The sequence below is a fragment of the Crocuta crocuta genome, unplaced genomic scaffold, assembly GCF_008692635.1.
Source record: "Crocuta crocuta isolate KB4526 unplaced genomic scaffold, BGI_CrCroc_1.0 scaffold675, whole genome shotgun sequence".
Classification (NCBI taxonomy): Eukaryota; Metazoa; Chordata; class Mammalia; order Carnivora; family Hyaenidae; genus Crocuta; species Crocuta crocuta.
In genome coordinates, this window is record NW_027528796.1 from 2,459,169 (window position 1) to 2,486,383 (window position 27,215).

At 57.6% G+C, this 27,215-nt stretch overlaps 1 protein-coding gene across 2 annotated transcripts in view; it reads right to left on the reverse strand.

Annotated features, from left to right (window-relative positions):
* Nucleotides 1-12,790: 12,790 nt before the first annotated feature.
* RRP1B (ribosomal RNA processing 1B) overlaps nt 12,791-27,215 on the reverse strand; it is a 15,019-nt gene continuing 594 nt past the window's right edge. Inside the window, exons 2-15 of one of the 2 annotated variants that reach the window (XM_077755441.1) lie at nt 26,169-26,226; nt 24,633-24,718; nt 24,000-24,061; nt 23,542-23,671; nt 22,623-22,687; nt 22,058-22,239; nt 20,210-20,301; nt 19,534-19,631; nt 18,536-18,555; nt 17,787-17,915; nt 16,648-17,312; nt 14,776-14,928; nt 13,828-13,891; nt 12,791-13,053 (exon numbers count right to left, since the gene is read on the reverse strand). In XM_077755441.1, the coding sequence (XP_077611567.1) occupies nt 12,860-13,053; nt 13,828-13,891; nt 14,776-14,928; nt 16,648-17,312; nt 17,787-17,915; nt 18,536-18,555; nt 19,534-19,631; nt 20,210-20,301; nt 22,058-22,239; nt 22,623-22,687; nt 23,542-23,671; nt 24,000-24,061; nt 24,633-24,718; nt 26,169-26,226 (1,998 nt within the window). In that variant the 3' untranslated portion in view covers nt 12,791-12,859. Of the gene's footprint in view, nt 13,054-13,827; nt 13,892-14,775; nt 14,929-16,647; nt 17,313-17,786; nt 17,919-18,535; nt 18,556-19,533; nt 19,632-20,209; nt 20,302-22,057; nt 22,240-22,622; nt 22,688-23,541; nt 23,672-23,999; nt 24,062-24,632; nt 24,719-26,168; nt 26,227-27,215 lie in introns of both variants that reach the window. The other variant, XM_077755440.1, reaches the window with a different exon arrangement.

The following is a 27,215-nucleotide window of genomic DNA, read 5'->3' on the forward strand; positions in this document are numbered from 1 at the left end:
CAAGGGTGGGGCGGTGGGGGGCAAGGGGGCAGAATGGGGAGGGATGGCTGACAAGCAAGTGATGCGGGATAGTAGGGAAAATGCTCTAGAATTAGGTGGTTGTTAGAGATTTGCAATTCTGTGAATAGACAGAAAACCAGTGAGTTGTTCATGTTCAACAGGTAAACTCTAGGGTGTATAAAATATATTCCAATGAAGCTGTTTTAAAAGTTAAAGAAATAAAAGGACATTCAAAGCAAACATCAGGAAAAAACAGAAGTCGAGACTTAGGGGTACCTAGGGGGCTTAGTCGGTTAAGCATCTGACTCTTTTTTTTTAAACTTTTTTTGTTTTTGACTTATTTTTGAGACAGAGAGAGACAGAGCATGAGTCGGGGAGGGTCAGAGAGAGAGGGAGACATAGAATCTGAAGCAGCTCCAGGCTCCGAGCTGTCAGCTCAGAGCCCGACGCGGGGCTCGAACCCATAAAACCATGTGATCATGACCTGAGCCGAAGTCGGACGCTTAACCGACTGAGCCATCCAGGCGCCCCAAGCATCTGACTCTTGATTTCGGCTCAGGTCATGATCTCACAGTTTGTGAGTTCGAGCCCCACATCGGGCTCTGTGCTGACAGCTGACAACGTGGAGCCTGCTTGGATTCTGTCTTCTTCTCTCTCTACCCCTCTCCTGCTTGCTATCTGTATCTTTCTCAAACTAAATAAAAATAAACTTAAAAAAAAAAAGAAGTCAAGACTTAGAAAAGAGGTGGACAAAACCGCATTCCCGTTATTCAGACGCAAGCCAGGCTGGGACGTCCAGCCCCAGCTCGGACGCTTGCAGAGGCCAGACGCCGTCACGTCCACCCTCACGGGGGAGAATGACCAGACTGACAGTCTGTAACTTCCCTCAGCCCTGTCAGAGCACCGAGGCCCCGCATAGACTGCCACGCCCAAATCTGGAGAGAAGGAAGGGAATACAGTTACAGCTGAGGTGGACTCACCCCAGGCGGAAGCTTCCGGAACTGGTAACCATAGAAACAGTTACACTGTAGGTGACAACCTGGGGTGCCTGGGTGGTTCAGTTGGTTGAACGTCCGATTTCGGCTCAGGTCATGATCTCGTGGTTCGTGGGTTCGAGCCCCGCGTCGGGCTCAGAGCCTGGAGCCTGTTTCAGATTCTGTTGTCTCCCTCTCTCTCTGACCGTCCCCTGCTCACGCTGTCTCTCTCTCTCTCTCTCTCCTAGAAATAAATAAAACATTAAAANCGTGGGGGGGGCTTGGTGGGCTCACTTCCGGGAGCCCCTCTGGGGTCCAGCTGTAAAGACCCGAGAGAGTCCCCCGTGTTTGGTAAAGTAGGAAGGGAAGCAATGGGTTTGAAGTGCCCTGAGCAGCGTCATCTTGTGCCTGGGGGTGGGGGTGGGGCGGGGTCACCCACCAGAGCCTGTGTGAGTCTGAGCAGCGCCCCTCAGCTTCCGTCTCGGGAGGGGGGACAGGCTAGAACAGCTTCTGAGTGTCACTGTCGAGGGGCATCTTTGAGCGTCCTCACAAGGCGGGTCTGCCGGCAACAAATGCGTCCGGCCTTCTCAGCAGGAGTCTCTTTCTCCTTCCATCTGCAGGGAAGTTTCCCGGGAAGGGGACCCTAGGCGGGGGCTCACTTCTCCTCTCTTCTCCCTCACCTGGGGGCCTTTGCTTCTCCCCAGGTGAGGTGGCTTTTCCTCTGCCCTCTTCCAAGATTTTCTTTGTCTCTGATTTTCTGCAGTTTCAATAGGATATGTTTATGAGTAGATGTTTTAATTTTTAACTTTTTAAAAATTTTGCTTGGTGTTTCCTTAGCTGCCTGGATCCGTGGTTTGGTGTCTGTCATGAATTTTGGAAAGTTATCTGCTATTACGACTTCACGTACGCCTTCTGTCTCTGCTCTGTCTTCCCTCTCCCCTGGGGATGCCGCAAGTGTGCCACACCCTTTGTGATTGTCCTGAAGTTCCGGGATTTTTTTCCCCATACTTCCTTCTCTCTGCATTTCAGTAGGGAAGTTTCTAGTGACATATCTTCAAGTTCGCTGACTCTTTTGGTTGTGTCCGGTTTGCTGATGTGCCCAGGTCAGCATTTCAGCTGAGCGTCACCAAGTGTCTCCTTGTGTGTCCCAGCATCAGAGCAAATCCGTAAATCTTGTAAAACACTGATAAAGCACTCGTGTCCAAAATATACAAAGAACCCTTAAAACTCAGTAACAGGAAAACAAATACCCCCCAAGGAAATGAGGTCTTGCCATTGGCAACAACATGGGTGGAGCTAGAGAGTTTTCTGCTCGGTGAACTCGGTCAGAGACAGACACCGTACGACCTCACTGACACATGGACTCTAAAAACAAAAGAAACACACAAACAACAGAAACAGATTCATAAATACAGAGAACGAGTTCAGCAGGTGAAGGTGGCCAGAGGGAGGAAGTTGGGGGGATGAATAGTCACACACTTCCAGTTATAAAATAGATGAGTCATGGGATGGAAAAGTACTGCATGAGGAACACCGTCAATGACCTTGTAATAACGTGGTACGGTGACTGATGCCAACGGCATTTCTTATGGCGAGCATCGCATCATGCCAGGCTAGTCACGTCCCCGTGCTGAGCACTTGCAGCTAATAGAAGATGGTGTGTCAACAATACTTCAATAACAGAAGTGCAGGGGCGCCTGGGTGGCTCAGTTGGTTAAAGTGTCTGACTTCAGCTCAGGTCATGACCTCACAATTTGTGGGTTTGAGCCCCATGTCGGCCTCTGTGCTGACAGCTCGGGGCCTGGAGCTGCTTCACAGCCCGCTTGCAGCCCTTCCCCTGCTTGAGCTCTGTCTCTCTCTCTCAAGAATAAATAAACATTAAAAAAAAAAAAACACTTAAAAAAACACAACTTACATCCAGGGACACCTGGGTGACTCAGTTAAGCACTTGATTTCAGCTCAGATCACCATCTCATGGAGCTTGCTTGGGATCCTCTGCCTCCCTGTCTCTCTCTCTCTCTCAAAAATAAATAAACATTCATAAAAAGAAAACTTACGTCCACACAAAAACCTGCCCATGGATGTTTATTGCAGCTTTATTCATAATTGCCCAAAATGGCAGCAACAAAGATGTCCTTCAGCAGGTGAAGGGAATAAACACAGTGTGTCACCTGCAGACAAGGGGACACTGCTCAGCAATGAAATACCTGAGCTGTCAAAGCACAGTGGGGGCGCCTGGGCGGCTCAGTCGGTCAGGCATCCGACTTCGGCTCGGGTCAGGATCTCACGGTTCATGAGTTTGAGCCCCGCGTCTTGCTCCACATTGAAAGCATGGAGCCTGCTTGGGATTCTCTCTCTCCCTCTCTGCCCCTTCCCTGCTCATTCTGTCTCTCTCAAAAATAAACACACGTAAAAAAAACTAATTTTTTTCAAAACACAGAGAGACACGTAGGAAATGTAAATGCACGTTGCTAAGTGAAAGCAGCCGATGTGAAAAGGCTGCACACAGGAGAGCCCCATCTGTGTGGCCTTCAGGAAAGGGTCACACTACAGACACTGTCGGAGGAAAACCCGTGGTTGCCAGGGGTTCGAGGGGACGGGGGAGGGATGAGCAGGGAGAGCACTGAGGACATTCAGGGTGGATGAGACTACGATGGGTGCAAGTCATTACACATCCGTGCAAACCCACAGAGCGCACACTGCCAGGAGTGAGCCTGATATAAACCGTGGGCCTCAGTCAGGAAATAACGCTCATCCATAGTTGTGAGCAACGTGCCCATCACTGGCGGTGTTTGTAGAAGGGGAAACTGTGGGGGCAGGGGTGCAGGGGACTCTAAATCTGCACTACCGCCTCGGCTCTGTGCTCACAGCTCGGAGCCTGGAGATGCTTCCGATTCTGCATCTCCCTCTCTCTCTGCCCCTCCCCCACTTGTACTCTGTCTCTCTGTTTCTGTCTGAAAAATAAACATTAAAAAAAATTTAAAAATTTAAACTAAACAGTAGAGACTGGCTCAGGGCGAGGGGGCTTCCCGCTCGCAGGGAGCCGAGCCCCCACCTGAGCTGGGGGCGCAGCACTGACTGGTGAGCTCCTTCCTGTAGGTTAACTGAGCCTCCACTGCAGGGAAGCAGCAGTAACGGCCGCAACACACATTGACGGAGGCCCGGATTTGCTGAGAGAAGCCTTAAATATCCCTCTGCGGGAGTGAAATACAGTCACGATGACACAGAGTCGTCTTCGTTGGCGTGGAAGGATGCATGCCACCATGTGCTACTGACCCCGGCACGTTAGGAGATGGCATGACTGACCGGATTCTTTTACTCTGAAAAAAGTTAAATTCTAGGGGCGCCAGGTAAGCATCTAACTCTTGATTTCGACTCCAGTCCTGATCTCACAGTCGTGGGTCCGGGCCCCGTGGTGGACTCCCTGTGGGTGTGGAGCCTGCTTGGGATCCTCTCTGTCTCCCTCGCTCTCTGCCCCTTTCCTGCTTGTGCTCTCTCTCTGTCTCGCAAATAAAAAATAAAAAAAATTTAAAAAAGAATACATTCATAGAGCTTATTTTTTAGGATAGTTTTAAGTCAGATGCTTAGCGGGCCGAGCCACCCAGGGGCCCCTACAGACGTATTTTCGGACAACATGCCCGGACGCACCGGCTATCCCCTCGGGGCCAGAGCGACAGCGATCTGCCGCAGCACTGAAGACACGCCGTGTCCCGGACCAGACGGAGTGGCCCCGTGGAGCCCCCAGGGTCAGCCGTGGCTCTGCCTACATCTCACCCGCGGGAGTAACGGCAGACGTAACGCCCTTGGTACGAAAGCCCTGGGAGTACACACTTGACACGGTCTCACTCACAGTGATCTCCTCGTGTCCAATTTCTAGCAGCGGAAGCTTGGGATTAAACAGCGTGCTCGTCTCTGGGAATTTGGACACACACTGCCAGCTGCGTCGCTGTACACGTGTGCCACGGAAACGCCCACCAGCTGTGCATGGGAACCACGTAGAAAGCCCCATCCGAAGGAAGTCGTTTAGTCATGGGTTCGGCAGGAGACAGGACCCAGCCAGGGTGGATGGAGGGGCCGGTTAATAGGAAGACGGAGAAAACAGAATTTAAATAAACCACGAGAAGGGCGAGGAGGGCCTTCGTGATACGTAGAAGTAGTCAAAGGGCATAGTGTGTGCGTGGTTAGAGCCCTGGGCCCAGAGGACACAGGGGGCAGGGTTTAAAGGGTTATGTGAAGAGAACCCCCCCCCCCGACCCGGCTCATCCTCGGAAACCAGCTTCGACCCGTTCCACCACCCGCTCTCCCAACGCAAGGGGCTCCAGTGGCGTCTGTAAACCCCGGCGCCCAGCTGGCCGACCCCGGCTCAGGGTATGTCTGCTCTGCGCCCGCTGTTGAGGGCCCAAGGGCCAGGGCGCTTTAGCAGCTTGTACTCGGGGTGACACAGGCTTCCCATCCGGCAAAGTACCAGACGGTCCGCACAGACCCCTCGCCCGGCCCACTGTGACGTGGGTGAAATCCGGTCACTGATGACAGAACCAGGACCTACGTATGTGTCCCATCTAAACACTGTGACGGACTGAACCGTGTCCCCCAAACCCATAGGCCGCAGCCCCCCGCCCAGTGTGTTGTGTTTGGACGAAGGAAGCGATTAGGGTTAAATGAGGCCATAAAGGTGGGCCTGATCCCACGGGGTCAGTGTCCCTAGGAGAGGAAACGCGGGGAGCTCTCTCCGTCCCTCCCTCCGCCAGGCGAGGGCAGGGCGAGAGGGCGGCCATCTGCAAACCAGGGAGAAGCCCTCACCACGACGCCGACCGCGCCTGCACCCAGATCCCCCGCTTCCAGCTCCAGGGCAGCGGGGAGTAGACGCCTGCTGTTTCAGCCCCGGCCTGCGGCCTGCGGGGTTTCGTGAGGGCCGACTGGCCAGAGCGACGGACAGGAGCACGAAGAAGTGTTTGCGTGGCTTTCACACTTTCCAGGGCTGCGAATGCCATGCAAAGCGACACATCATGCTGTTTTATTCTGCCCTTTACCTAGAGCCGTTTACCGTTTGGTGGATCCGTTTCCAATGGCAACGCCCGCTGGCGTCTGAACCTTCCCTTACAGGCCTGTGTGTCTGTCTAGTCGCGGTTCCCAGAGCCAGGTGGCCAGCCAGAGCCTGACCCTGCGCCTGACCCCGCAGCTGACCCCTCGCCTCACCCTGCATCTGATCCTGTGCCTGACCCTGCGCCTGATCCCATCCCTGACCCCATGCCTGATCCTGCACCTGACCCCGCAGATGACCCTGCGCCTGATCCTGCGCCTGATCCCACGCCTGACCCTGCATCTGATCCTGTGCCTGACCCCACACTTGACCCTAGCCTGACCGCGAGCCTGCCTGGTGGTGCGCAAGCCTGAAGGTCAGTCAGTCTCATTAGGAACCTCGCTGTCCCTTGTACGGTAGCCAAGGCGACACAGCAAGTTGTGAGTGTAGCAGGTTGTCATGTCCACTCGCGGCCTCACAGAAGGCATTCTGATTCGGCTGCTCGGGGCTGGGGTCTGGCGGGAGGCCGTGTGTCCCTCTGGAGTGGTGTCATCCGCCAGGTGCAGGGCTGAAGCATTGGCCCGGGAGAGGCTGGCCTCCGAGTCTGACTCCGCCCCACCCGCAGCCCACCTGCTTCAGTGGGTCTCCGTTCACGGGGAGCACAGCCCCGTCCGGGCTCGAGAGCAGCCCCGTCACCTGCGGACCTAGCGGCCTCTCTCTGCTTGCTGCCTCACGTGGGGACGGGATTGTGGTCCAGGGCACCATGGCCCAGCTCTGCGGATGGACGGCCTCACCGCCCCCCACCCCCCCGGGTCTGGACGCTGGTGCGCAAGATCAGGGCGCGGGCAGGACCGGTCCCTCTGCGTCCCTGGGGGGCGGGGGGGCTTCTGCTCCAGCCGCTGCTGCTTGCTGGCTCCTCACCGGTCCTTGGCGTGCGGCTGCCTGTGTCCACATTTCCCCTTTCTGTGAGAACATACACCGTATCGTTTAGCACCCACCCTCGTGACCTCACCTAAATCTACAAAGACCCTTTTCTTTTTTTTTTTAAGATTTTAAAAAATGCTTATTTATTTTTGAGAGAGAAACAGAGTATGAACAGGGCAGGGGCAGAGACAGAGGGAGACACAGAATCTGAAGCAGCTCCAGGCTCCGAGCTGTCAGCACAGAGCTCGACTTGGGGCCTGAACCCACGCGAGATCATGACCTGAGCCGAAGTCTGACGCTCAACAGACTGGCCTCCCAGGCGCCCCTGGGTGTCTGTTGCGTCTTCAGTGCCTGTGGTCCTGGACCCCGAGCAGCCTGGCACCTCTCAGGCCCGCGTCACGGTGTGGTTGCAGCGACAGCCCATGGGAGAGGCCCGGGGCTCCTTCAGCAGCCGAGTGTGGGGTGCAGGGAGCAGGTGGGCTCTGTGGGGGGCGGCTCAGGGTGCGGGCTGGGCCCTCTCCGGGCCTCGCCAACCCTCCCCCTCCCCCCTGCAGGGTCACTATGGACCGAGTGTTCTGGCCTGGTCCTGGCAGGCTTTGTGGGCTCATGTTGTTTTCAAATAAAACTTCGACTTGGCCTATGTCTCATGTATAGGAAAGTGCTATTTAGTTGGGGCGTTGGTGAAATCACGTGTATTCTGTGTATTCTGTATTCCGTCACAACGCCGGCTTCTGTCCGGTGGCTGCACACTCCCGTTGCGTGTCTGCCGCCTGACGTGCTAACCCAGGACTTCCTGACCTCTCAGCGCCCGGAGACAAAAGACAGGGACGGCCTGTGCTTGAGGCGGGACCCGGGAGGCGGTGCCCGTTGGCCCTGGCCGCACGCCCGCGGTGCTTGGCCCGGCAGGTTCCCTACGCTGGGTCCTGTGGAACATCCCAGCTCGCATGGACACCCCAGTCCACCCAGGGGCTGCAGGGTCAAGGTTGGACATACTCCTCAAGGATGCACTCTCACGAGAAAAATTAGGGGAGGTGTTCTAGAAGGAGAAAGCCTTTACGCCACGGTAAGCAAATGCAGCGCGTGGTCAGCCATCTCCTGGTTACAAAAGAAATGTGTCAGGAACAAGTCGGGGACTCTGAGCAGGCCCTCGAGGGAGGTGAGGCCGCGGTGACGAGGTTCCGGGAGAAAATGTCACGTTGCCCATACTTTACTCGGAGTGGGTTCGAACAGAAAACGTGAACCAAACATACGGCAAATGTCCACATGGCCACAAGGCTAAAGGAAGCTGGGGGGCCGTGGGGCTGGTGCGAAGCTTCTCGGGCCTGAGCTTGGGAGGCAAAGAAAGAGCCCTTGGGTGTGGTGGTTTTCCCGCCGGATTCGGCTCAGTTCAGCCGGTGTGGGGAGCGCCTGATTCCGCGGGCCTGGGTGGCACCCAGTGGGCGAGGTTCCCTGCTGCTGGCCTGGCCGGGGTCCATGCTGCGAGGGGGCAAACCCACAGCCCCGTGGAGCCCACGCTTGCGTGGAGCCCGGTGCCCCTGTGGCTCCTGAAAGCCCGTGAACAGGGACTCACGGGAGGACTTACCTTCTGGAAGCTGTCATATGCGTGAAGCGCGCAGAGCTGGGCAGGAGAGGAGGTGCCTGGGGCGGGGGTGGGGGGGCTCCCACACCCCCAGGGCTGAAGACGGGCCTTTGCTCCAAGTCACAGAGCCCTGCTGGGCGCGTCCCGCAGCACCCACGGCAGCACCCCCGCCGCCCCCGCCGCACCCACGCCGGCCCTCCTCCAGCCTCTGGCCCCTCTGGGGGCCCCTCCGCTGCCGCACTCCTGGAGCAGCCCTTCCGCCTGGGAGACGGCGGCCACCCCACCAAGGGCTTCCCCGCGGCCACAGCCTCCAGCTGCCACAGCCACCCTCCTGCCGTCTTTCCGCAGCTGCTGTGGATTTTAGTGAATAGATGCTTCTCGATTTGTTGGAAGCCCTTTGGTCACCTCCAGAGACTATAAATGGCTGTTACTGATTCTGACCAGTTATCCAATGCCTCTCTTGGGTAGAGGTGTCCCTGGGCAAGTCACACTACCATTCCAGAAGTCCTACCTCCTTATCTTTCTTAGAGCTCCCTGAACAGGCACCTGCCTCAGGGCCTTGGTATGTGCTGCCCTTTCTGCTCACAGTACCCTCTCCAGGTGCCTAACACATGGATCGCTTTTCACGCTCTTCCAGCCTCTGTTCAAATCCCACCTGCTTGTAAACAGTCCTTGCCAGCAGTCGGGTAAATTAAGGGAAAAAAAATGCATACAAATTAAAACGCGGATTCAATTTAAAGTTCTTTCCAACACTCAGCACAAGCACTCCTTCCAGACCATCTACACTTCTTTGCTAAGTTCAGCAGACCCTCATGAGGCTCACACAGCGTGAAGCCTGACACCGATCTGTACAAACCAGGCAGACGCATGGGTGGGGGATTCTCACTCCGACAGCACCAGGCCTCCATGTGGCCCTGCTCTCCCCCTCCCCACACAGATCTGATCCCCGGCTGAGCCGGCACACGTGTCCCCTGCGTGTGTCTCTCGGGCTGTCGCCCCTGCAGCCTTAGCGGCTTCAGGACCTAAGGACGGTGGCTCCTGTCACGACAGCGGTGTCCTGCTGCAGCCCGTGAGCTCCGGCAGGAAAGGGGGACAGAGCAGAGCCTGTGCTGGCAGCATGGGACGGTGGGTGCCCATGGGCACTGGGAGACCAGGCACGGATGCCGTGAGGGGCCCGGGATGGACCACTGTGAACACCACGTAAGCACCACTTCAGGTCTGTGGCGGACGAGGGACAGGAACAGGGCTGCCCCCCCCCGCCCCCCCCAGCCGCAGCCGCTCAGGATGGGGGGGGCTGGGCGGGCGCAGACAGGCCTCTGGGGGCAGGAGACAGGGAGTGTCCCGACTTCGATGAGGAGGAATCGGATGGCAGCCCCAGCTGACACTACAACAGCGACAGCCTGAAACCCGCCCGCCCGCCGTCGCAGAAGCGGGTGCAGGGACTTGGGGTGAGGCCAGGACTGGACGGCGGGGGAGGCCTTCCCGCTGTTCTAGCTGCTGTTTTCTGGGCTGAGTGACCCTAGTGGACTTGTCGGGGACCCAGGCCGCGTGCAGCTGGGGACGTCTGCCGGGAACTGGTGCACACAAAGGTCAAGAGCCTAGTGCTGTGTCCTGCCTGCCCCCCACGGAGCCCGTTGCTGGTCCCCAGCGGGGGGGGGGGGGGGGGGGGGGTAGGTGGCCACTGACCGCGTCCAACATCCTGGTGGCAGGCACTTCCCTGGGCCGGAGCGGGGCGTCTCCAGCTAGGACGCTGGCGCCGCTCTGCTGACACAGGGGCCCGCGGAGCAGAGGCGTCAGGCCCGGCGCCAGTGGCTCTGCTTCACCCACCCGGGAGACCCCCGCACGACCCCTCGCCGGCTCCGGGGGAAGGACAGGTGCCTGCAGAGGCCTGTCGTCAGGCGCTCAGGGCTGATGTCAGCATCCCGCAACCCCGCGGCGCACTCCGTCCCCAAGACGTGTACGTTCACGCGCACGGACAGCCAGCGTCAAGTACAGATCCGAGTGCAAAGACAGGCTGTTTATTGGACTTGGCTTCGACGTGACCCACACACTCTGCAGACACGGGTACGAAGGGACTGTAAACAGGCGGCTCTTGACAGCGGTCAGGCAGATCAAAGACAGATCAAAACACAGCTTCCATTTCATGTCCTTTCCAACACTAATAACCGCTTCCAGACGGCCTTGACCCCTCTTTGTGCTTTCGGGTAAATAGAAGTTAGAAAGGATTACACGTTTATAAAGTGATACCAAATTGTACAAAACCAACCAGACGAACGGGGTAAGGGGGAAGATGACGGCTGTACAAAATACTGTAAGATCACCAGCGTGGACGTAAATCATTTCCGCTTTGGGCTTCCAGCCCCCTTAGCGATTTCACCTAGGAAAATAACATGCATCAAATAGAAAATTGGTTTCCTAAATACATTTTCTTTGTATGACACATTCTTGTTGAATGTGTATGTAATGAGAATTAAAAATTTTTTTTCTTCCTTCGTTGCCAAAATGTAGGCATTAAAAATAAGCCTCAGCAAACCTGAACTCACCCAGAGAACAGAGTGAGTGAGGACAGACTGAGACAAGGGTGACACACCGTCACCCCTGGGCCCGGGTCCAGAAGGACAGCAGGACTGGCAGGTGCCCCTCGGGGACGCTCCGCGGGGGCCTCAGCAGACGGGCGCACCCTGGTGCTGAGGCGCCTTCGCGCAGCGGGATTACGTGGCCCATCTTTAAAGCTAAAGCAAAAACCGTTAGAAAAATAATCTGGCCGAGGGTAACGAGACATTTCTTTTAAACAAAAAGTTAACAAAGTTTGAATATTCAAATCTAACCTCGTCACACGATCAGATTTGGTTTTGAATGTGATTGTAAGTATTTTACCAATTGCAGCACGTGACCGCATACAAACGCCACCACAGTCACCGTTACACGGTGTTAAGACTTCTCGTTACAACCACTACTTGACAGTTTGGTGTTATTCTCCTTGTGGCCTAAGTGTGACAGGACTTTAACACAGAGCAGGCAAAGGACAAGGGTCACACTTCCTTCCCAGGGGCCGCCCAACCCCGCAGAAGCAGTATCGCAGATGAAGCCCCACCCTGATCACGTGATTAAGAAACCAAAATCAAATCAACACAGTCCCACGATCCCGGCGGCGCCCCTCGTCACCCAAAGCTGTGGCCGGCCCCACAGAGGCAATGCCGGGGCCCCCTCCGGGGGAGGAGTGGGGGGAGGTGGCAGTTTTCACTCCCAGGAGGCCCGAGGTCCCCTGTGCAGAGAGAGACCCAGGGAAGCACTGGGCACCCGTGTGCCAGGCCTACAGACCCAATCACATATCTCTTCTTCAAGAGTGTGATCTGTTATTTCATAAACTCAAGGAGAAGCTGGGGCACCCCAGTGTCCTTCCCTGGGTGAGCACCGTCCGTCACTCAGGCTCAAGGGACAGACGTAGCTTCCCCACGCTCTGCTCCTGCTTCTCCAACTGAGGTCGGAGCGCCTTCCGCTGATGCGTGTGATTAACTGAAATCAGAACTCTATAAAAATTGTAAGTGCAAGCTGCAATACTTCAGATAAAAGGTAGCTACGGGCACATAAATATGCAGAAGGAACCCCGGAGCGCTGCGTGCTTCTGCCCTGGCACGGGCTCTGGCGTCCGGACTCCATTGCCACACCTCTGAAGACAGGAATTTTAATCCAAGTCAGGAAAGCTGCTTTGGGGGACGCCAGTCTCGGCGAGCGCTGGCGCAAAGGCTCGCGTTTGGAGGAGGGAACCGAGCACGTGACCTGCCGGAAGGCGGTGCTGGCGGCCCCGGGTGAGAGCCGGGGGGCGCTCACCAGTGAAGACACTTGGGCTGGCCTGAGAGGTAGGACACGGGGAAGGAAGGGGACAAGGCCCAGGGGCAGGGGCTCTGCCCTCCCCGCCTCCGCTGGGCACCCAGAGAGAAACCATCACAGNGGGGCGCTGCCCACATGCTTCATACGGACTGCAGGCCACTGGAAGCCGGCCCCCCCCACACACGCTGCACTGGGCACCCAAGTTCCGAGCCGTCAGCCGACCAGGATGTGCCCTGGGGGCTCTGCGGTGCCTGCAGCGTCAGGGCCGAGTGGCGGTCGCAGTGCTCAGCTCCCGCACTCAGATCCATGCACCTGAGCCTCCAGAGAGCCCCTGCGCTGACGGCGTTTGTCGCAAAACGATCTGATCCGCAAGACGCACGCAGAAGGGGTGGAGTCGTGGTGGCTCCGCTCACAGCCTCATTTGTACAACTCATGGTGGTTATAAAACAATAGAAAACGACCCACCTTCTTAAAGTTACAATTTATAGAACATCTGTACAAAACCTGTCCCTAAAAGGGCTCTCTGGTGCCCTAGAAGAAGTCCATGGCCGTGGGCCTTCTCTTTGGCGTGGCGGCCAGCGGCTTCCTGGCCCCCAGGGGGGTGCCGGCTGGTGAGCTGGTGGGGGTCTTCAGCACGCCGTGGAGGGGCCTCTGCTCAGGGTTGAAGGCCACCCGGGAGGGGCCCGTGGGGCTGACCAGGATGCTCTTGTCTGTCTTCTTGAACTCTGTGGAGGGTGAAAGCAAGGCCACACGTTACGAGGATCCGTTCCTCCGCCCCTCCCGCCTGCCCCAGCAGCGCCCCACGCGGGTGCCACATCATCACTCGGCACTGCTGGTGGCCCCTCAGAGCTGGGCCGCTCCCCCCGCCGCGAGGCCCTGCAGACAGCGAGCTGGGAGCTCTCTGAGGAACCGAGAGCCCCTGTGGAGGCTGCTTCACGGGAGCGAGTGCACAAGTGTCAGAAGACCGTGCGGCGAGCCAGGTTCTGACTCTGACCCTGACCCTGGGGGCGGGCTGCAGCGGGACACGGACGGACCTGATGGAGGCTCAAGGAGGAGCCTTTCTCTGCAGGAGGCCGGCCACTCTTTTAGGCCCCAGCTCCCAGGACAAGGCCTCACAGCCTGGGGGCACCTCAAGCTCTCCCTGGATGGTTCCCCCCACCCCCCGTCTCCTCGTGGTCCCCATATTCAGGTCTGAAACTCATTACACTTTCAAAACGTTTGGTTTCTGTTGAACCGAACCAAAGCGGGGAGCGGTACCGACACTGAAAGCAATGGGACGAGAACACCCTCTTTTCCCGTCTCCTCTTGGGCAGGTGACTCCAAATGCCAGCAGAGGCAGCCGTGGCCGGAGGGCTGTCAGACGTCCCCCAGGCTCTGAGGCTCTGGCAAGTCTGGGTGGGCGGGCTTGGGGACATGGCCTCCTTCCAGAGGCCCCTTGCGGACTCTGGACCACAGGCCCTGCCCGCCTCAGGGCAGCGGGAGACGCGGCCCCCACTCACCCGCGGTCATGTTTCGGTTCAGCCCGAAGGTGACCTTCTTGGAGCTCGAGGGCGTCTTGTCTCGCTGCAAAGGGAGGACACAGGGGAGTGAGACCCAGGGTGTGTGTGTGGCCACACGGCAGCTGCGTGCGGCACCGGGGAGGGCAGGCGAGCACCGCGGGGTCTGACACCTTCCATGTGACGGGAAGCAGCCCACCAGGTCAAGGCCGTTGTTTTAGTGTGCACGCGCACTGGGGCCGCACACCGGCACAGGCTCTCACCCAGGGGGTGGGACGCACCTCCCTGCGTTTCACACGCTCATCTGATGTCCTGGCGATTCGTCAGAACTGACCAAGCTGTTGCACGTCTGACACCTTCCCGGATGTGCACATGCTCCGTGTGACAAAGCAGCCCTGTCCCTGTGCGGATCCCGTAGCCCCGCCCCGTAAACGCTTTGCCGGAGGGGCTTGTCCCCTGTGCGCCCAGTGTCCCCGGGACACCCTACCTGTGCCTAGTAACACGGGCAGTCGTCAATGCCGGTTCGAGGCTACTCACACAGTAGCTCCTCCCTTGCCCCACACACCCGCAGCAGCTGCTGGCCAAGCTGCCCCCGGGCTCCGTGATGGCTGCCGCTCTCTCCCACCCCCGCGATGGGGCCACGGGGCTGGCACCCACTCCCTCCCCCACCCTGACCGCCCCCGAGTCCCGGGCAGGGGCCCCCGTCCCCTCCTCCTCCCGTCCCCTAGGCCTGCTCTGCGAACTCTCAGACGAGGCGTCACCCATTGCAGCTGCACGTCCCCTGACCACCCCGGTCCCCCGCCAGCCGACCTGGGCTCCCTGAACATGACCCCAGGTGCTGTGGGCAGAAGCAGAGGCCCAGCGCCCAGAGCACCCCCACCCGGCCTTGGGGCAGGACCGGGCTGTGCGCTGCAGGGGCGGGTGGCAGCGTGCTGGGCCGAGTGCACGTACCTGCCCGGCAGGGCGCGCACAGGCGGCAGCAGCACCGCTCTTGGCTTTTCTGAAGAACAGAGGCTTCGGCAGGAAGGGGGTGTCGAACCTCACAAAGTCATTCTCCGTCCTCGGCTGCTGCTTCTTGGAGAGGCTGAAAGTCCCCCCGCTGCCCTACGGGAGGGAAGGGCGAGAGGGGAGTTGGCACTGAGGCACACGGAGGTGAAGTGGGACGGGGTGAGGGGTGCACACACAGCCGGGCGGGGCCCCCACGACGCAGCGTCTGCAGCGCAGACCCCCCGCGCCCACCGCTTCCTGCAGCAGGTGGACGAGCGCCGCTTCCACCCGGCCGGGTGCAGATTCAGGCACGCGCGGCAGCTCCCTCCCACGGTGCCGTGCCAAGGGGGCGGGGGCTCCTAGCCTCCCACCCACAAGATGCCCTCTTTATGCGTCTCCAAACTCAGGTTCCCTGTTCTGAGATTTCTGCCTTTCAAAGGCTACCTATTAGGTAATAACTCACTTTCTCATTTCTTTTTTTTTTTCTAAGTTTATTCATTTTGAGAGAGTGAGCGTGCAAACGAAGGGCAGAGAGAGAGACTCCCAAGCAGGCTCCACCCCATCAGCAGAGCCCAACATGAGGAGTGAACCCACGAACCAGGAGATCATGACCTGAGCTGAAACCAAGAGCTGGACACTTCACTGGATGAGCCACCCAGGCGCCCTCATCTCCTCCTTTCTGATCAGGAAGGACGAGGGTGACGTCAGGCAGATAAGGACACGCGCTGGGAGTCTGACCGCTGCCCTCCGGGCCCACAGCAAGGACCCTGCCCTGGCTCTGGGAGGTCACACTGCTAGCTCCCGCCAGGCCTGGGAGCTCCCAGCTGGGGAGCGGGCCGCCTTCCCGCAGAACCCACAGTGCTGCCAGCGAGGGGCAGACCCAGGCAGCCTCTCGCGAACCTTTGGCCCCACTGGCAGAGACGCGGGGCCCTTTTGGGAGGAAAACCTCCCGTGACCCGTGGCTTACTTGGCAATAGTTCTAATCCTAAAAGAGGTTGCCAAGGGCCTGAGAAATGAGATTCCGAGATCTCTCTGATATTCTCAGCAAATGAAGAAAGAAGAAAGGGCAGCAAATGAAGTGTGTGAACGGCCACGGGACAATGGTCCAAGTGACAGAGCTGGTCAGGGAGCGGTCACAGGTGAGAGCAGGCTTCCTGGAGCCCGGCGGAGAGCTGAGGGCCTCCCCAGCTACGACGCGTTCTGACACAAGCTGACGTAACCACGCGGGGATACCACCGGCCTCAGATCGGCACGCAACCCAGCCTACGCAGGTTCCCACCGACAAGGCCTTGGCGTGTGAGCCCGCGGCAGCGCCCGCACGGAGGGGAGTGGGACGTGCTCAGCAGGCCTGTTCCGGCAGGGCCTGCAGCTCAAGAGGTTTCCGCCTCTACCACCGCCCCGGAGCGGCCCACGGGTGCCTGGCGTGGCTGGCGTCACAGTGGAACTGCGCCGTCACTGGTGCAGATGCTCCCCAGAGCCTGACCGCTCGCTGACCCTGCCTCGGACGTGTAAGCAGTGACTGTCTCTTCGTTAAAGAGCAAGACAGAAGAAAACTCAGGGCTGCCTCTTTTGCCGAAAGGGGCTGAGGACTGGCCAGAGTTGATGATGAGAAAGGGGACCAGCATCGGACAGTGACACCGTCTGGTGGCTCACCCCGCAGGGCAGCAGCGCCCGCCCTCCCGCAGCCTCGTGGGGGACTGGGAGGGCCACCAAGAGTCGTCTGTATTCCCTCGTAAACCAGGGCTGCTCCTCAGTGCTGAGGATGGACCTGTCCCCACCCGCCCCCCAGATCTCGGCCTGCAGACGGGGGGGCCGCGCCGGGGCCCGCTGCCTTACCAGAGCCTGGAAAAGCCTGGCTTCGGACTTGAGCACTCCACTGCGCTCCACCAAGTGACACATCTCTTTCATCTTCTTCCTCTTTTTCAAGATGGCGGTTTTCTGGTGGGATGGGTTGTAAAGATCAAGGCCACTGGGCTCTCCCTTCTTTTTCTTCAGTCTCCCGGCCGGGGGCAGGCCGGCTGGACGGCCTTCCTGCTGGGGCGAGGGCCAGGCCAGCGTGGGGGGGCCGCTGCCATTGATGGGGAGGGCCCCGAGTGTCCTCTTCCTCTTGTGGACGGGGGCTCCGCTGGTGGGGGCCACGGGCGGGGACGGCACCCGGGCCGTGTCCTCCAGAGGCTGTGGCGATGTGGGGTCCGTAGTCTCTGCGCTCTCGCCCTGGCCCCTCAGGCTCCTCTTCCTTGGTCGTTTCCGCTTCCTGTGCACTAGGACAGGCCCCGAAACGCCCTGCTCCTGCGGGCCAGGGGCCGTGGGCGCCCCCGGCTCAGCTGCAGGCATCTTTGGGGCTCTTCCCTCTGGCTCCCTGCTCCCGTTCTGTTCTGGGGGCAGGGCCTGGGCCCCTGACCCTAAATGTGCTGGTTGGAGATGGGCCTTCTTCCTCTTTTTCCTTTTTCTCTTCTGAATGCTGCCTTCAGTCTCTTCCTCAGCAAGAAACGAGTTGTTTCCTAGAGACACACACCCAATGCGCAGGTGCCCGATGCAGGGCGACAGCCACCCCGTGTTCCACCCCCAGAGGAGCCCTGGCCCTCCGTGCCCCCACACCCCACAAGCTTTGTCGCGGGGCGCCATTCCTTCCATTCCCTGCTGGGACCGCAGGCCTCCGAACGCCTGTTCCCACAGAGATGGAACAGCATTACTGGTTCCCAGGCCCTATGGCGAAGCCACAGGCTGGGGCGCAAACAGGGCCAGTGCTCCGGCGGCAGGGTCTCTCTAGCGTTTCCACTTCCTGGCAGCAGCCCTGAAGGCGCCCCGAGGAGGGGACACACGCTCAGAGCCTAGGAGCCGGGGCGGTCCCACAGGAAGCGAGACACACTCCCAAGCCGACGCCTGGCTCTGGCAGGCCCTGGGGACAGAGGGGCTCCCCGCGGGCTGCTGCGTCCTCCTCCCCACCCCGCGTCCGCGGCAAGCTCGCGGCTCACCTCCCTCTTTCTCCGGGGCGGCTTTCTCTAAAAGTTTATTTCCTTTTTTCTTGTGCTTTCCTCGGTTGAGGGTTTGGTCATCTTCATCAGCGGAAACATCCTCAGCAAAACTGAGCTGGGATATGGTGCCTGCTGGACACCAAAGGCACTGTGGTCACAGCTTGTGGAGACTGTCCCCATGGTCCCACCTCACACGGGGAGATTCCCCACCTGAGTCCCGCGTGCCCATCGGGGCTCCTCGCTGCCTTCCCAGTGCAACCTGTCAGCTGCTGACGGGGACCGTGCACCACGGGGGAAGCCCTGGGTGCTCCCCCCCCCCGCCCCCGTTCTAAGTGCCCAGGCGCACACGCGGCCGGGTGAGCTGCCGGCTCGCCCACGTGTCCCCATGGACAACAGCTTTGCCCCCGGGGCACAACCGACCACGACAACAAAGGAAAAGCACCCTGAGAGGTTAGCTTCTCTTCTTTCTATGGAATCAAACTGGAACCTTCCTCAACTGCCAGAAATCCTTCCTGCTAAGACGATGCCCCCGGCCTCGGGTCTGGCCCCGCCGCGGTCCCGGGATGGGAAAACGGGCCGACTGGCAGAGGCCCGACGCGGCGGCGCTCCCAAGGGCTCGGCTGACGCCTTTCACAGGTGTCATGTTCCCGGCCAGGGCCTCTCAAGCCTGTGTTTCCACAGCTGCCGCGAGGGCCTCAGTGGGGCCCCGCTCCCGCAGCGTCGTCAGCGTGACCCCTGGGCTTCCTCACCTTCAGAGAGATCCTGAAACCTGAAAAAGCAATCAGGAGAAGCTCTGAGAAACCCCTCCTCCTGTGTTCTGCAAACACCTGCACGCAACTTTTAAGACGTGCTATCTGGAGGTGCGTCAGTTCACTTCCTTCTTCTAGAAGGGGAGGCGAAACCTGGAGTGAGGCAGAGGCCCCCAGTGGAGGACAAATGGCCCTCGATTAGTGCCAACCACAGGACGCGGTGACCCAGAGACTCTATCTTGGTTCGTCTGCGTAAAGCCGAAGAGACGGAAGCGTCCTTCTTCAAGCTGAGGCTGCTCGGCCCTTCTGTGTTCGCCCAGGGAACATGCTCCCCCCCGCTGGTGTCAGAAGAGCAGGGAAGGGCCGTGACTCCAGGGGGAGGTGGGGGGTGGACAGCATGTCTGAGTGCAGCCCCGCCACCTGGGAGCTGTGACCTTGGGCAAGACGGTCACCTGCCCTGTGCCCGGCTGGCCCATCTGTGAGGCGGGGAAGGACAGAAGCTGGTTTACGGGTTTACAGGGCCTTTCTGAACCCGACAGAATGTATGTCAAGTGCCCTGAGGGGCGCCTGCTCACACAGAGGCCAGTGAACCTCGGCTGCCCCGTGCCGCCAGCCACGCTAAGCCAGGGTGCCCCGTGCCGAACTGCTGCAATGGCCAGTGACACCTATGACCACACGTGGCCTAGCTGCAGAGGAGGTGAGGCAGCGGGTTCGTGACACCCGTCTGCCCTGCCAACACCGACACAGCCCTTTCGCACTGTGATTTTTGGCTCCGCCAAGGTCCTTGACGCCCTCAGGCTGCGGCCCAGGAGGGGAGCTATGGGGCTGTGAGGCGGGGAGCGGCCTGCTCACAAACCCCCGGCTGCCCTGTGCACCCAGCGCTGCTGTGGCCAGAAGCCAGCAAGGCCAGGCGGAGGGGAGCGGGCCGGGGCACCCTCCACCCTGAGCTGTACAAAGGGGGCCGGGGGGCGTCAGCGGGGCACCCACCGCTCACTCACTTCTTGATGAGTTTAGAGAGGCGCTTCCTGTTGAAGGGAGGGGTGTTCTTCCTGCTGGTGATCTCAAGGAGTCGGTCAGCGACAGCCTTGTAGTCAAACTGCGTGAGAACAACGAGACGTGAGTCCGCAGCCAGATCGCCGACGGGGAAAGTCCCTCCCGCTGGGGAGGGAAAGCACAGCCTGGGACTCCAGAAGCGTCCTCAGCCAGTGCCGAGGCTCGGTGACCAAAGGCTTAGGCAGCATCTTTGGAAAATTCGCTGTCTGTTTTTCGGGGAAACTACTCTTTACCTGCTCTATTTTATTTTTTAAGCAAACAAAACCCCCTAGTAAAACACACCACATGACGCGTGCCCAGGCGTGGCCTTCTCTGCAGGGTCAGTCCAGGTGTCCAGCTGACACCCGGGAGCACAGGGGCCCGTCCCTACAGGAGAAGCACCGAGCTGGCTTCCCTGCACGTGCGGAACAGACCCCAACGGTTGAAGCCGAAGTGAACACTGACATCTTTCAAAATTCTGTCACGTTTAAACTTCTTTGTCTCCGAGAAGCTCACGTAGGAAGGTGACGTCAGCGAGGGAAGGGATTAAAGACGACTTTACACCCAGGCCTCGGGGATAATAAGCTCTGACCCTAATTCCCACCTGCCAGGCCACAGCACAGCAAATCCACCTCTACCCACCTGGAGCAGGGGCCCGGCGCCCTCCGGGCTCCCACCGCCAAGCTCCCCGTCGCCGCTGAGCCCATCAGGTCCGGAGTGCTGCCTGCCCGGTGCTGTCAAAACATACCCGAGACATGGCTGCAGGCGCATGGCGGCGACAGCTTCCCCGGAGCCGCTGTCTCACTCGGCGTCTCCTTGCAGAGAACGCCCCGCAGAGACATCCATAATCCCCCCCAGAGTCTCCTCACAGGAAACCCGGAGTAAAGCACACATTCCGCCTTCCGATCACACCACACACAAACCTTCGGCTGCGCTCCGTGAGCCTGTCCCAATGCCTAGGGGTCGACCTGAAGCTGTGGCAAAAATCTGTACAGCTAACAGGCTGGCTTCTCACATGGCTGTGGCGGGAGACGCACACTAATACGAACACAACCTGGAGCGTTTACAGAATAACTCCAGGAGCGCTGAGGCCAGCTAAGAGGTAGATAAAAGCTCACAATTTTTCAAATCCTATGAGTTCATCAGAGGTGCGGCCCCAGGGCACAGCCTGGAGACAGCAGGGCCCCGTGCTCCCGGCCAGCACGACAGACGAGGCTGGGGCGCGTCTCCAGTTCGGACAGACACCTGGCGCGCAGGGGTGAGCCAGAGACAGCTCCCGACCACACAGCACCTGTGCAAGTTCATCTGGTTAATTCTGTGACCTGCATGGAATTTAAGATTAGGTTTTTTCTTCTTTCTTTTTAAGATAATGATTTTTCCGGTGAAAAAAATAATACATGGTCAGTGTAGAAAATCCACAACAGACCAAAGTACAAAGAAAGCAGAAGTCACCTGTAACGCTGTCATGCACGACTGACTATTGACGTTTTGGTATCTTTCCAGGTTTATTTTCACTTTTTATTTTTTTAAAGCTTATTTATTTTGAGACGGAGGGAGGGTGAGCAGGGGACGGGCAAAAAGAGGGAGAGAGGGAGAGAGAAGGAGAGAGAGGGAGAGAGGGGGGAGAGAGGGAGGAGAGAGGGAGGAGGGGGNGTGCTGAGTGTGGAGTCCGACATGGGGCTCGAACCCATGAACCATGAGATCATGACTTGAGGTGAAATCAAGAGTCAGACGCCTATCCAACTGAGTCACCCAGGCACCCCTCTTTCCAGATTTTTAAAGGCATGATGTTAAAAACCTGGCTCCTGGTACAGAGAAAGTTCGGTGTCCTGTTATTAAAAAATATATAAATCAAATTTTCTCTGGTCATCACTTTTTGAAATCTTAGCTTTTTATTGGCTAACTGACACTTCGATGCTGCGCCCTGAGACGCCATGAGCCACCGCCAGACTGGACGTGCTGCAACGAGAAATGCACGCTCCACATGCAGCTGCTACAGACACAAGAGCGGTCTGCACGGCATCTGGTCCCTGCACAAAATCCCCACAGGATACCCCCCAGTGAGTGGTATCCACCCTCAGAGAAGGAGCCCTGGAGAGAAGGGGAGATCAGGCAGCAGAGCTCTAGGAACAAGTGTTGTTTGCAACGGGACCGCCGAGGACCCTCTTGCAGATGCAAGTCAACATTAGGATGTTTTCCGACATCAAAAACCCAAAACAACAAAAACAAACAGGAGTCAAAGGAAGAGCAACACAAGGTAGAACCCGAGGGAGCCGGCGACCCGGAAGAAGGCATGTGCACGTCGCCGAGGCCTCCTGGGCAAGGACCGGCGTTTCCGCACGGCTCTGCCTCTTTCTCTGGGGGGCCTGTGGCCGAGCCACCTGCGGTGACCTCTAGGTTGTAGTCAGCAAGGCTCCAACAAACGTACCAAAAGGTGCTCATCTGATGAGAACTTTGTAGAAAAGAAAAAGACTGTAGAAATCCTCTTACCGGTCTTCATTTTACTGTCGGACTGTCTCCAGGCCACCGCGTACTCAGGCGTCTCTTCTTTAGGGTGCTCGCTCTCGGCCGCGTGGGGTTCCTGCTCCTCAAGGGACTCTTCGGGCCCGAGAGGAGACTGGTCTACAATGACTTCGAGAACACCCCTAGCTATCGTCTGCACCAGCGTCTGGCTGGGGGTAAGAAAATCAATGAGGAGCTGGTTACAACAGAGGGCCTGGCCCTGCCCCGCGATGGAGTGTGGTGGGGAGAAGCCTCCTGGCACCCGGCGCCACCGCCTGCCTGCCACGCCACACTCCGGGGCCACCGGGGAGCCTTGTGGTAAAAGCAGGCAGCGCTGCGGTCCAGGGAGCGCCGGCTCCTGGAGGGCCTGGGGCCTGACCGCAAAGCCGGCGGAGTCCAGTTAGGATTCCAAGCTTCCGAAGTCTCACTGCAGAGATTGAGAGCTCAGCCGTCCGGGCTCCGCGTTAACCGCCACAGGGACTCGCAAGCTACCGCCATCACCCACAATGAAGTACCATGTGAGGCAGAGAAAACAAACACGGAAATTACTTACTCCTTTGTCTTGGCAGCAATTTTGCAGAATGGATCAATGAACTTGAGGTTCTGATCTGCCAAAAGCTGGAATTTAGAAACAAAACAGGAAAAACATGAGGGGAAAAAAGAGCCTCTGCCCCATTCTGCTAGTCCTACAGAGGGGGACCGTTTGCATTCTTCACGGAGGTTGGCGAAGGACAACAGCTCTCCACGGCGCCCAAGCTGAGCATGGTGTGAATCATCCAGATGCTCTGCACCAGGCTAAGGTCATCTAAAGGTCACGGCCATCTTCCAGCCACCGGGGTGTCAGAGACCGGTGGCCAGAGAAACCCCCCAACAGCCCGCGCTGTTCTACTTTCTCTCCCCGCCAGACGGGCTCCACATGGACGTGACTGAAAACTGTAAGACCAAGGGACCGTTTCTACTTTCTTCTCAAGAGAATACGTGTTCACGGCAGAACACTGGCAAAAACGTGTAAAACTAGAAAAATAAAAAAGGTCTGAGAATCCCAGACTCAGAGAATCACTGCTGGCATGCCAAAACCACGTTTCCTTTCCCACACCGTCCACTCACGCATAAACACGGGACTGGAAAGGGCACGGCCACGGGCACAGTTTCTCCCGCCTGCTGCTCAACAAATCAGTACCGAGAGCACAGTCCCATGTTACTATGGGGCTGTGTAGGCTGCTTTCGACTCTTCTACACGGAAGCCTCCCGAGAGTGTCCTCAGTGCACGATCTTCGTGCATGTGTCCCACCGGCTGCTCGGGACACAGTCCCGCACGGGGAGGGGGTCTGTCAGTACAGGAGGCGCCTGTGCCCGCCGCTCCCGTGGGTGGTAGGGCCGGGCACAGGCAGCGGCGCTTCCTCCACCCCTCTAGGCCCACGTGGGGAAGAGCCGGCACCGTACCGCTGGCCGGGTGCCTAACTGCGCCCTACCTCTCTCCCTCCCACTTTGGACAGTTCATCCAGATAAATGCCGATGAAGTGAAACTTCACTCCGTTAGGAGACTGGCTCTCAGGATGCAGGATCTCTTTCACCAGCACATCCAGGAAGAGCTTGATGCGGCTGAAGAACAGGAAGCACACGGCTGTTAGTGGCAGCGTGCCTGGGGGACACGGTCACGCTCGTTCCCGCGCCACACCGCCACACTAACAGTACAAGGCTGACACAGGCTCACGAGGGAAACGCAGTCACCAAAAAAGGTCTAAATGCTGCGTGCGTGCTCAGCCCCGTTACGAGCCTCTACCGGGCGCAAGGAGCTTTGCTTCCCATAGTAGATGAGTGAGTGGAAGGCAAAGATCAGGCAATTCATACGAGCTAAGTGCAAGGCTTGAAAATCACACTGCTTTGCAAGTGTTACGGCCACCAAGGCCTACCTGAATCCTTTACTAACCTTTCTTCCCAGCCATTTCGCTTCAGAACCTCAAAGGACTGCCTCAGGACCAGACGGATCAGCTACAGACAGACAACACGTTTGTTACAGAAGGAAGAGAAACGCCAATCAGCAGAATCAGGGCCTCAGGGGAATCGGTACAGCCTGCATCTCCCAAGTGAAAATATAGTCAATTGCAGTTACCTTTTCTTTTTTTAAATGTTTATTTGTTTTGAGAGAGAGAGAGAAAGAGAGAGAGAAAGAGAAAGAAAGGAGAGAACCCAAGCAGGCTCCACACTGTCAGCGCAGAGCCCAACTCGAGGCTCGATGTTACGAACCGTGAGGATCATGACCTGAGCTGAAATCAAGAGTTGGATGCTTAACCGACTGAGCCACCCGGGCGCCCTGCATTTACCTTTTCATCAGAGAGTTAACTAAGGATCCCCAAACTCATCCCCGCAGCTGAAAGAGCAAACAGAGGCGCCTCCGAGCACATATCCAAGTGCTGTGACTTGATCACACAGCCTCTCAACACACTAAGCCTGGAGCTCACTCTGCTTCACAGATCGATCTTTCCATTGTTCTCAAGATGCTCCATGCCTTTCCCTTCACGGGCCTCTGAAGCAAACGGGGGTAAAGGTACTCGGATCTTACCATATAGTACTTGCCCAGGCGCAGCCGGTCTATCCCCTTCCACTCTCGATTCATCGTTTGCCAGAAGGTTTGGATGAACAGGTGTTCTGCAGTGAACAAAAGGCTTTGAATGCTTGGTTTTCAGGCTCACGCGTTCCATAAAGCAAGAAAGTAACAGAGAAACAAACTAGGATTATTTATCATTTACTTTTTCCAAGAATTTTTTGGCAGCTAGAAGACCTAGTCGATAATTAAATATGCTCCATAATTCCTTTTATGTTTAAATAAAAACCTATTAAAACAGGTAGACTGGTAATATCTCGATGTTCAACTACAATGCTTGGTGGGCCTTTCCTTTAGCTAACGCAAGGCCACATTTCTATTAAAGTAAAAAACTCTGAGGCACGTCTATGGGCCTTTCCCACCCACCTACACCTAACAATGGATCCAAAGCCATTAATTTTGATGAACACTTGGACGATCCGTGTAGAAACTCAGCTTTGTGTTTCATGTTCTGTGTCAGCTGTCTGAGCTCTAACAAAACATTCTATTTTTCTCTTCTGAGCTGTGAAACTACCACGCTTCCATCCAAAAATAACCGTTTGTTGATTTTTTTTGGTTTGTTTTACTTCTTTTTTTTTTAAATTTTTTTTTTAATGTTTTATTTATTTCTAGGAGAGAGAGAGACAGCGCGAGCAGGGGAGGGTCAGAGAGAGAGGGAGACACAGACTGAAACAGGCTCCAGGCTCCGAGCTGGCAGTCAGCACAGAGCCCGACGCGGGGCTCGAACCCACGAACCGCGAGATCATGACCTAAGCGAAAGTCGGACGCTTAACCGACTAAGCCACCCAGGCGCCCCTGTTTTACTTCTTTTTGCACAATGCCTTCTTGGTAAGTGAAGACCTAGACGATACCCCGCGTGTAGACGTCTGCGGGACCCGGCTGAGAGCCGGCGAGCACTCGGGGTCGCTGAGGCCGGGAGGATGGCTCTGCTCCGAGGAGCGCCAAGCAGACCCACCAATAATGCTGTCTTTTTCTTCCTTCGTCAGTAACCAAAGCCTGAATGTCTCAGGACGAATTCATCTCTCCCTGTGTTGTTTTTGGGAGAGCAGCGATACTTTACGGCTTATCACCAGTGAGGCCCTTAACTGGCTCCGGTCTTCAGGTGGACAGCCCTGCGCGTAGAGGTGACAGCGACCCTCACACACAGCCCCTGGGAGTGTCAGCACAGCTCAAAATCTGGAGGCTCTGGAGATTTCCATTTCTTAAACCATGTTTTTGAAAACTCTGAGATGTCACACATGATTCAACTGCACAAGATGCCTCTTTCATTTGCCCTCTTTCAGGGTCGGCATCTAAGCCCATCACAGCGTTCCCACAGGGAAGGCTTGTCGCCTGACATCTGCCCACAGGCAGCCCCAGGTTCCCGTGCAGCCAGCCCCCCAGAAAACCAGAGCTCTCAAGTAAAGAGAAGAAACAGTACTGCCTAGTTTCCTAGGCAAGTTACCAAAGCCGATGAACAAGGAAGTTTCAAGTCATGGAAACATCGGGACTTACGGGCCTCTGAGTTGTTCACAACGTGGACGAGCTGGGAAATCGTGTTCGCGAGCTCCTCCTGCAAAGGCGGGTCGGGGAGAGACAGCAGGGCTATCAGGCAGCAGCACCCTGACACCCTGCCGGGGCAGCACCACAGCCTGCTCTCCTCCCGCATCTGCTGGGGTCTGGACCTCCTGTCACACCAGCATCTGAACGTTACTGGGTGTGGACCTCCCAACCCCAGCCGACTACACGTGCGGTGCTGGGAGGACCACGCTGCCTGGTTAGAAGAGTACGTCTAGTTTCAGTGCCAGGGACCTGCAGGAGTAAACTAGCTGTCATCTCCTGGCTTCGGAAACATAAGCCTTAAAGTGGGAGTCTCTTCTAAGCCCCCAATCCCGGATTGCTGGCGGTTAGACACAGGGACCGTCCCTCCTCAGGGGTGCGTGCGGAGCAGGGAGCCCTGAGCTCGGCTGGCTCGGAGCAGGCGGCAAAGGCAGGCGCGTGGGAAGCGGAGGTGAATGGTTCCCCTGGTGGCTCTGTCCAGGGCGTGACCTGCTCCGGCGCAGCACGCTCATCTGCGGGGAGGATCTGGTGGTCTGGCTCGAGGAAGAGACCGGCCCCGGGAGTGTCAGTGAGAGAACCCTCTTCGCACGTGAAGTGAGCACAGTCCTCCCGGCACTCCTCGGGCTTCACCTGGGCTCACGTCTTCCTCGCCCGTTTTAGCTGCTCGCCCAGGCTGGAAACGGACGCTCCCGTTCATGTTTTCTTCCTCCACTAAAGCTGTCGGCTGTTACTTCTGAATGTAACTTACAAATATTTTGCCCTGCTGTCCTACTCAAAATATGTTCAGTGGAGTAAAAGCAACAAATCAAAGCCCGCTGCCACACGGCCGGCCGGGAAAGAGGCAGAGCTGCACGTTTAAATCCAAATAAAATCTGTGTTTTCTGTACTGAAGGGTTTCGATAGCGCTCCTCAAAGCTTACCCTTCACTAGCGGTTACACGGCAGAACGAAGGTCTGTGGACAGTGAAAGCTGTTTTCTCCCAGCACCTGGGGGGGGGGGGCG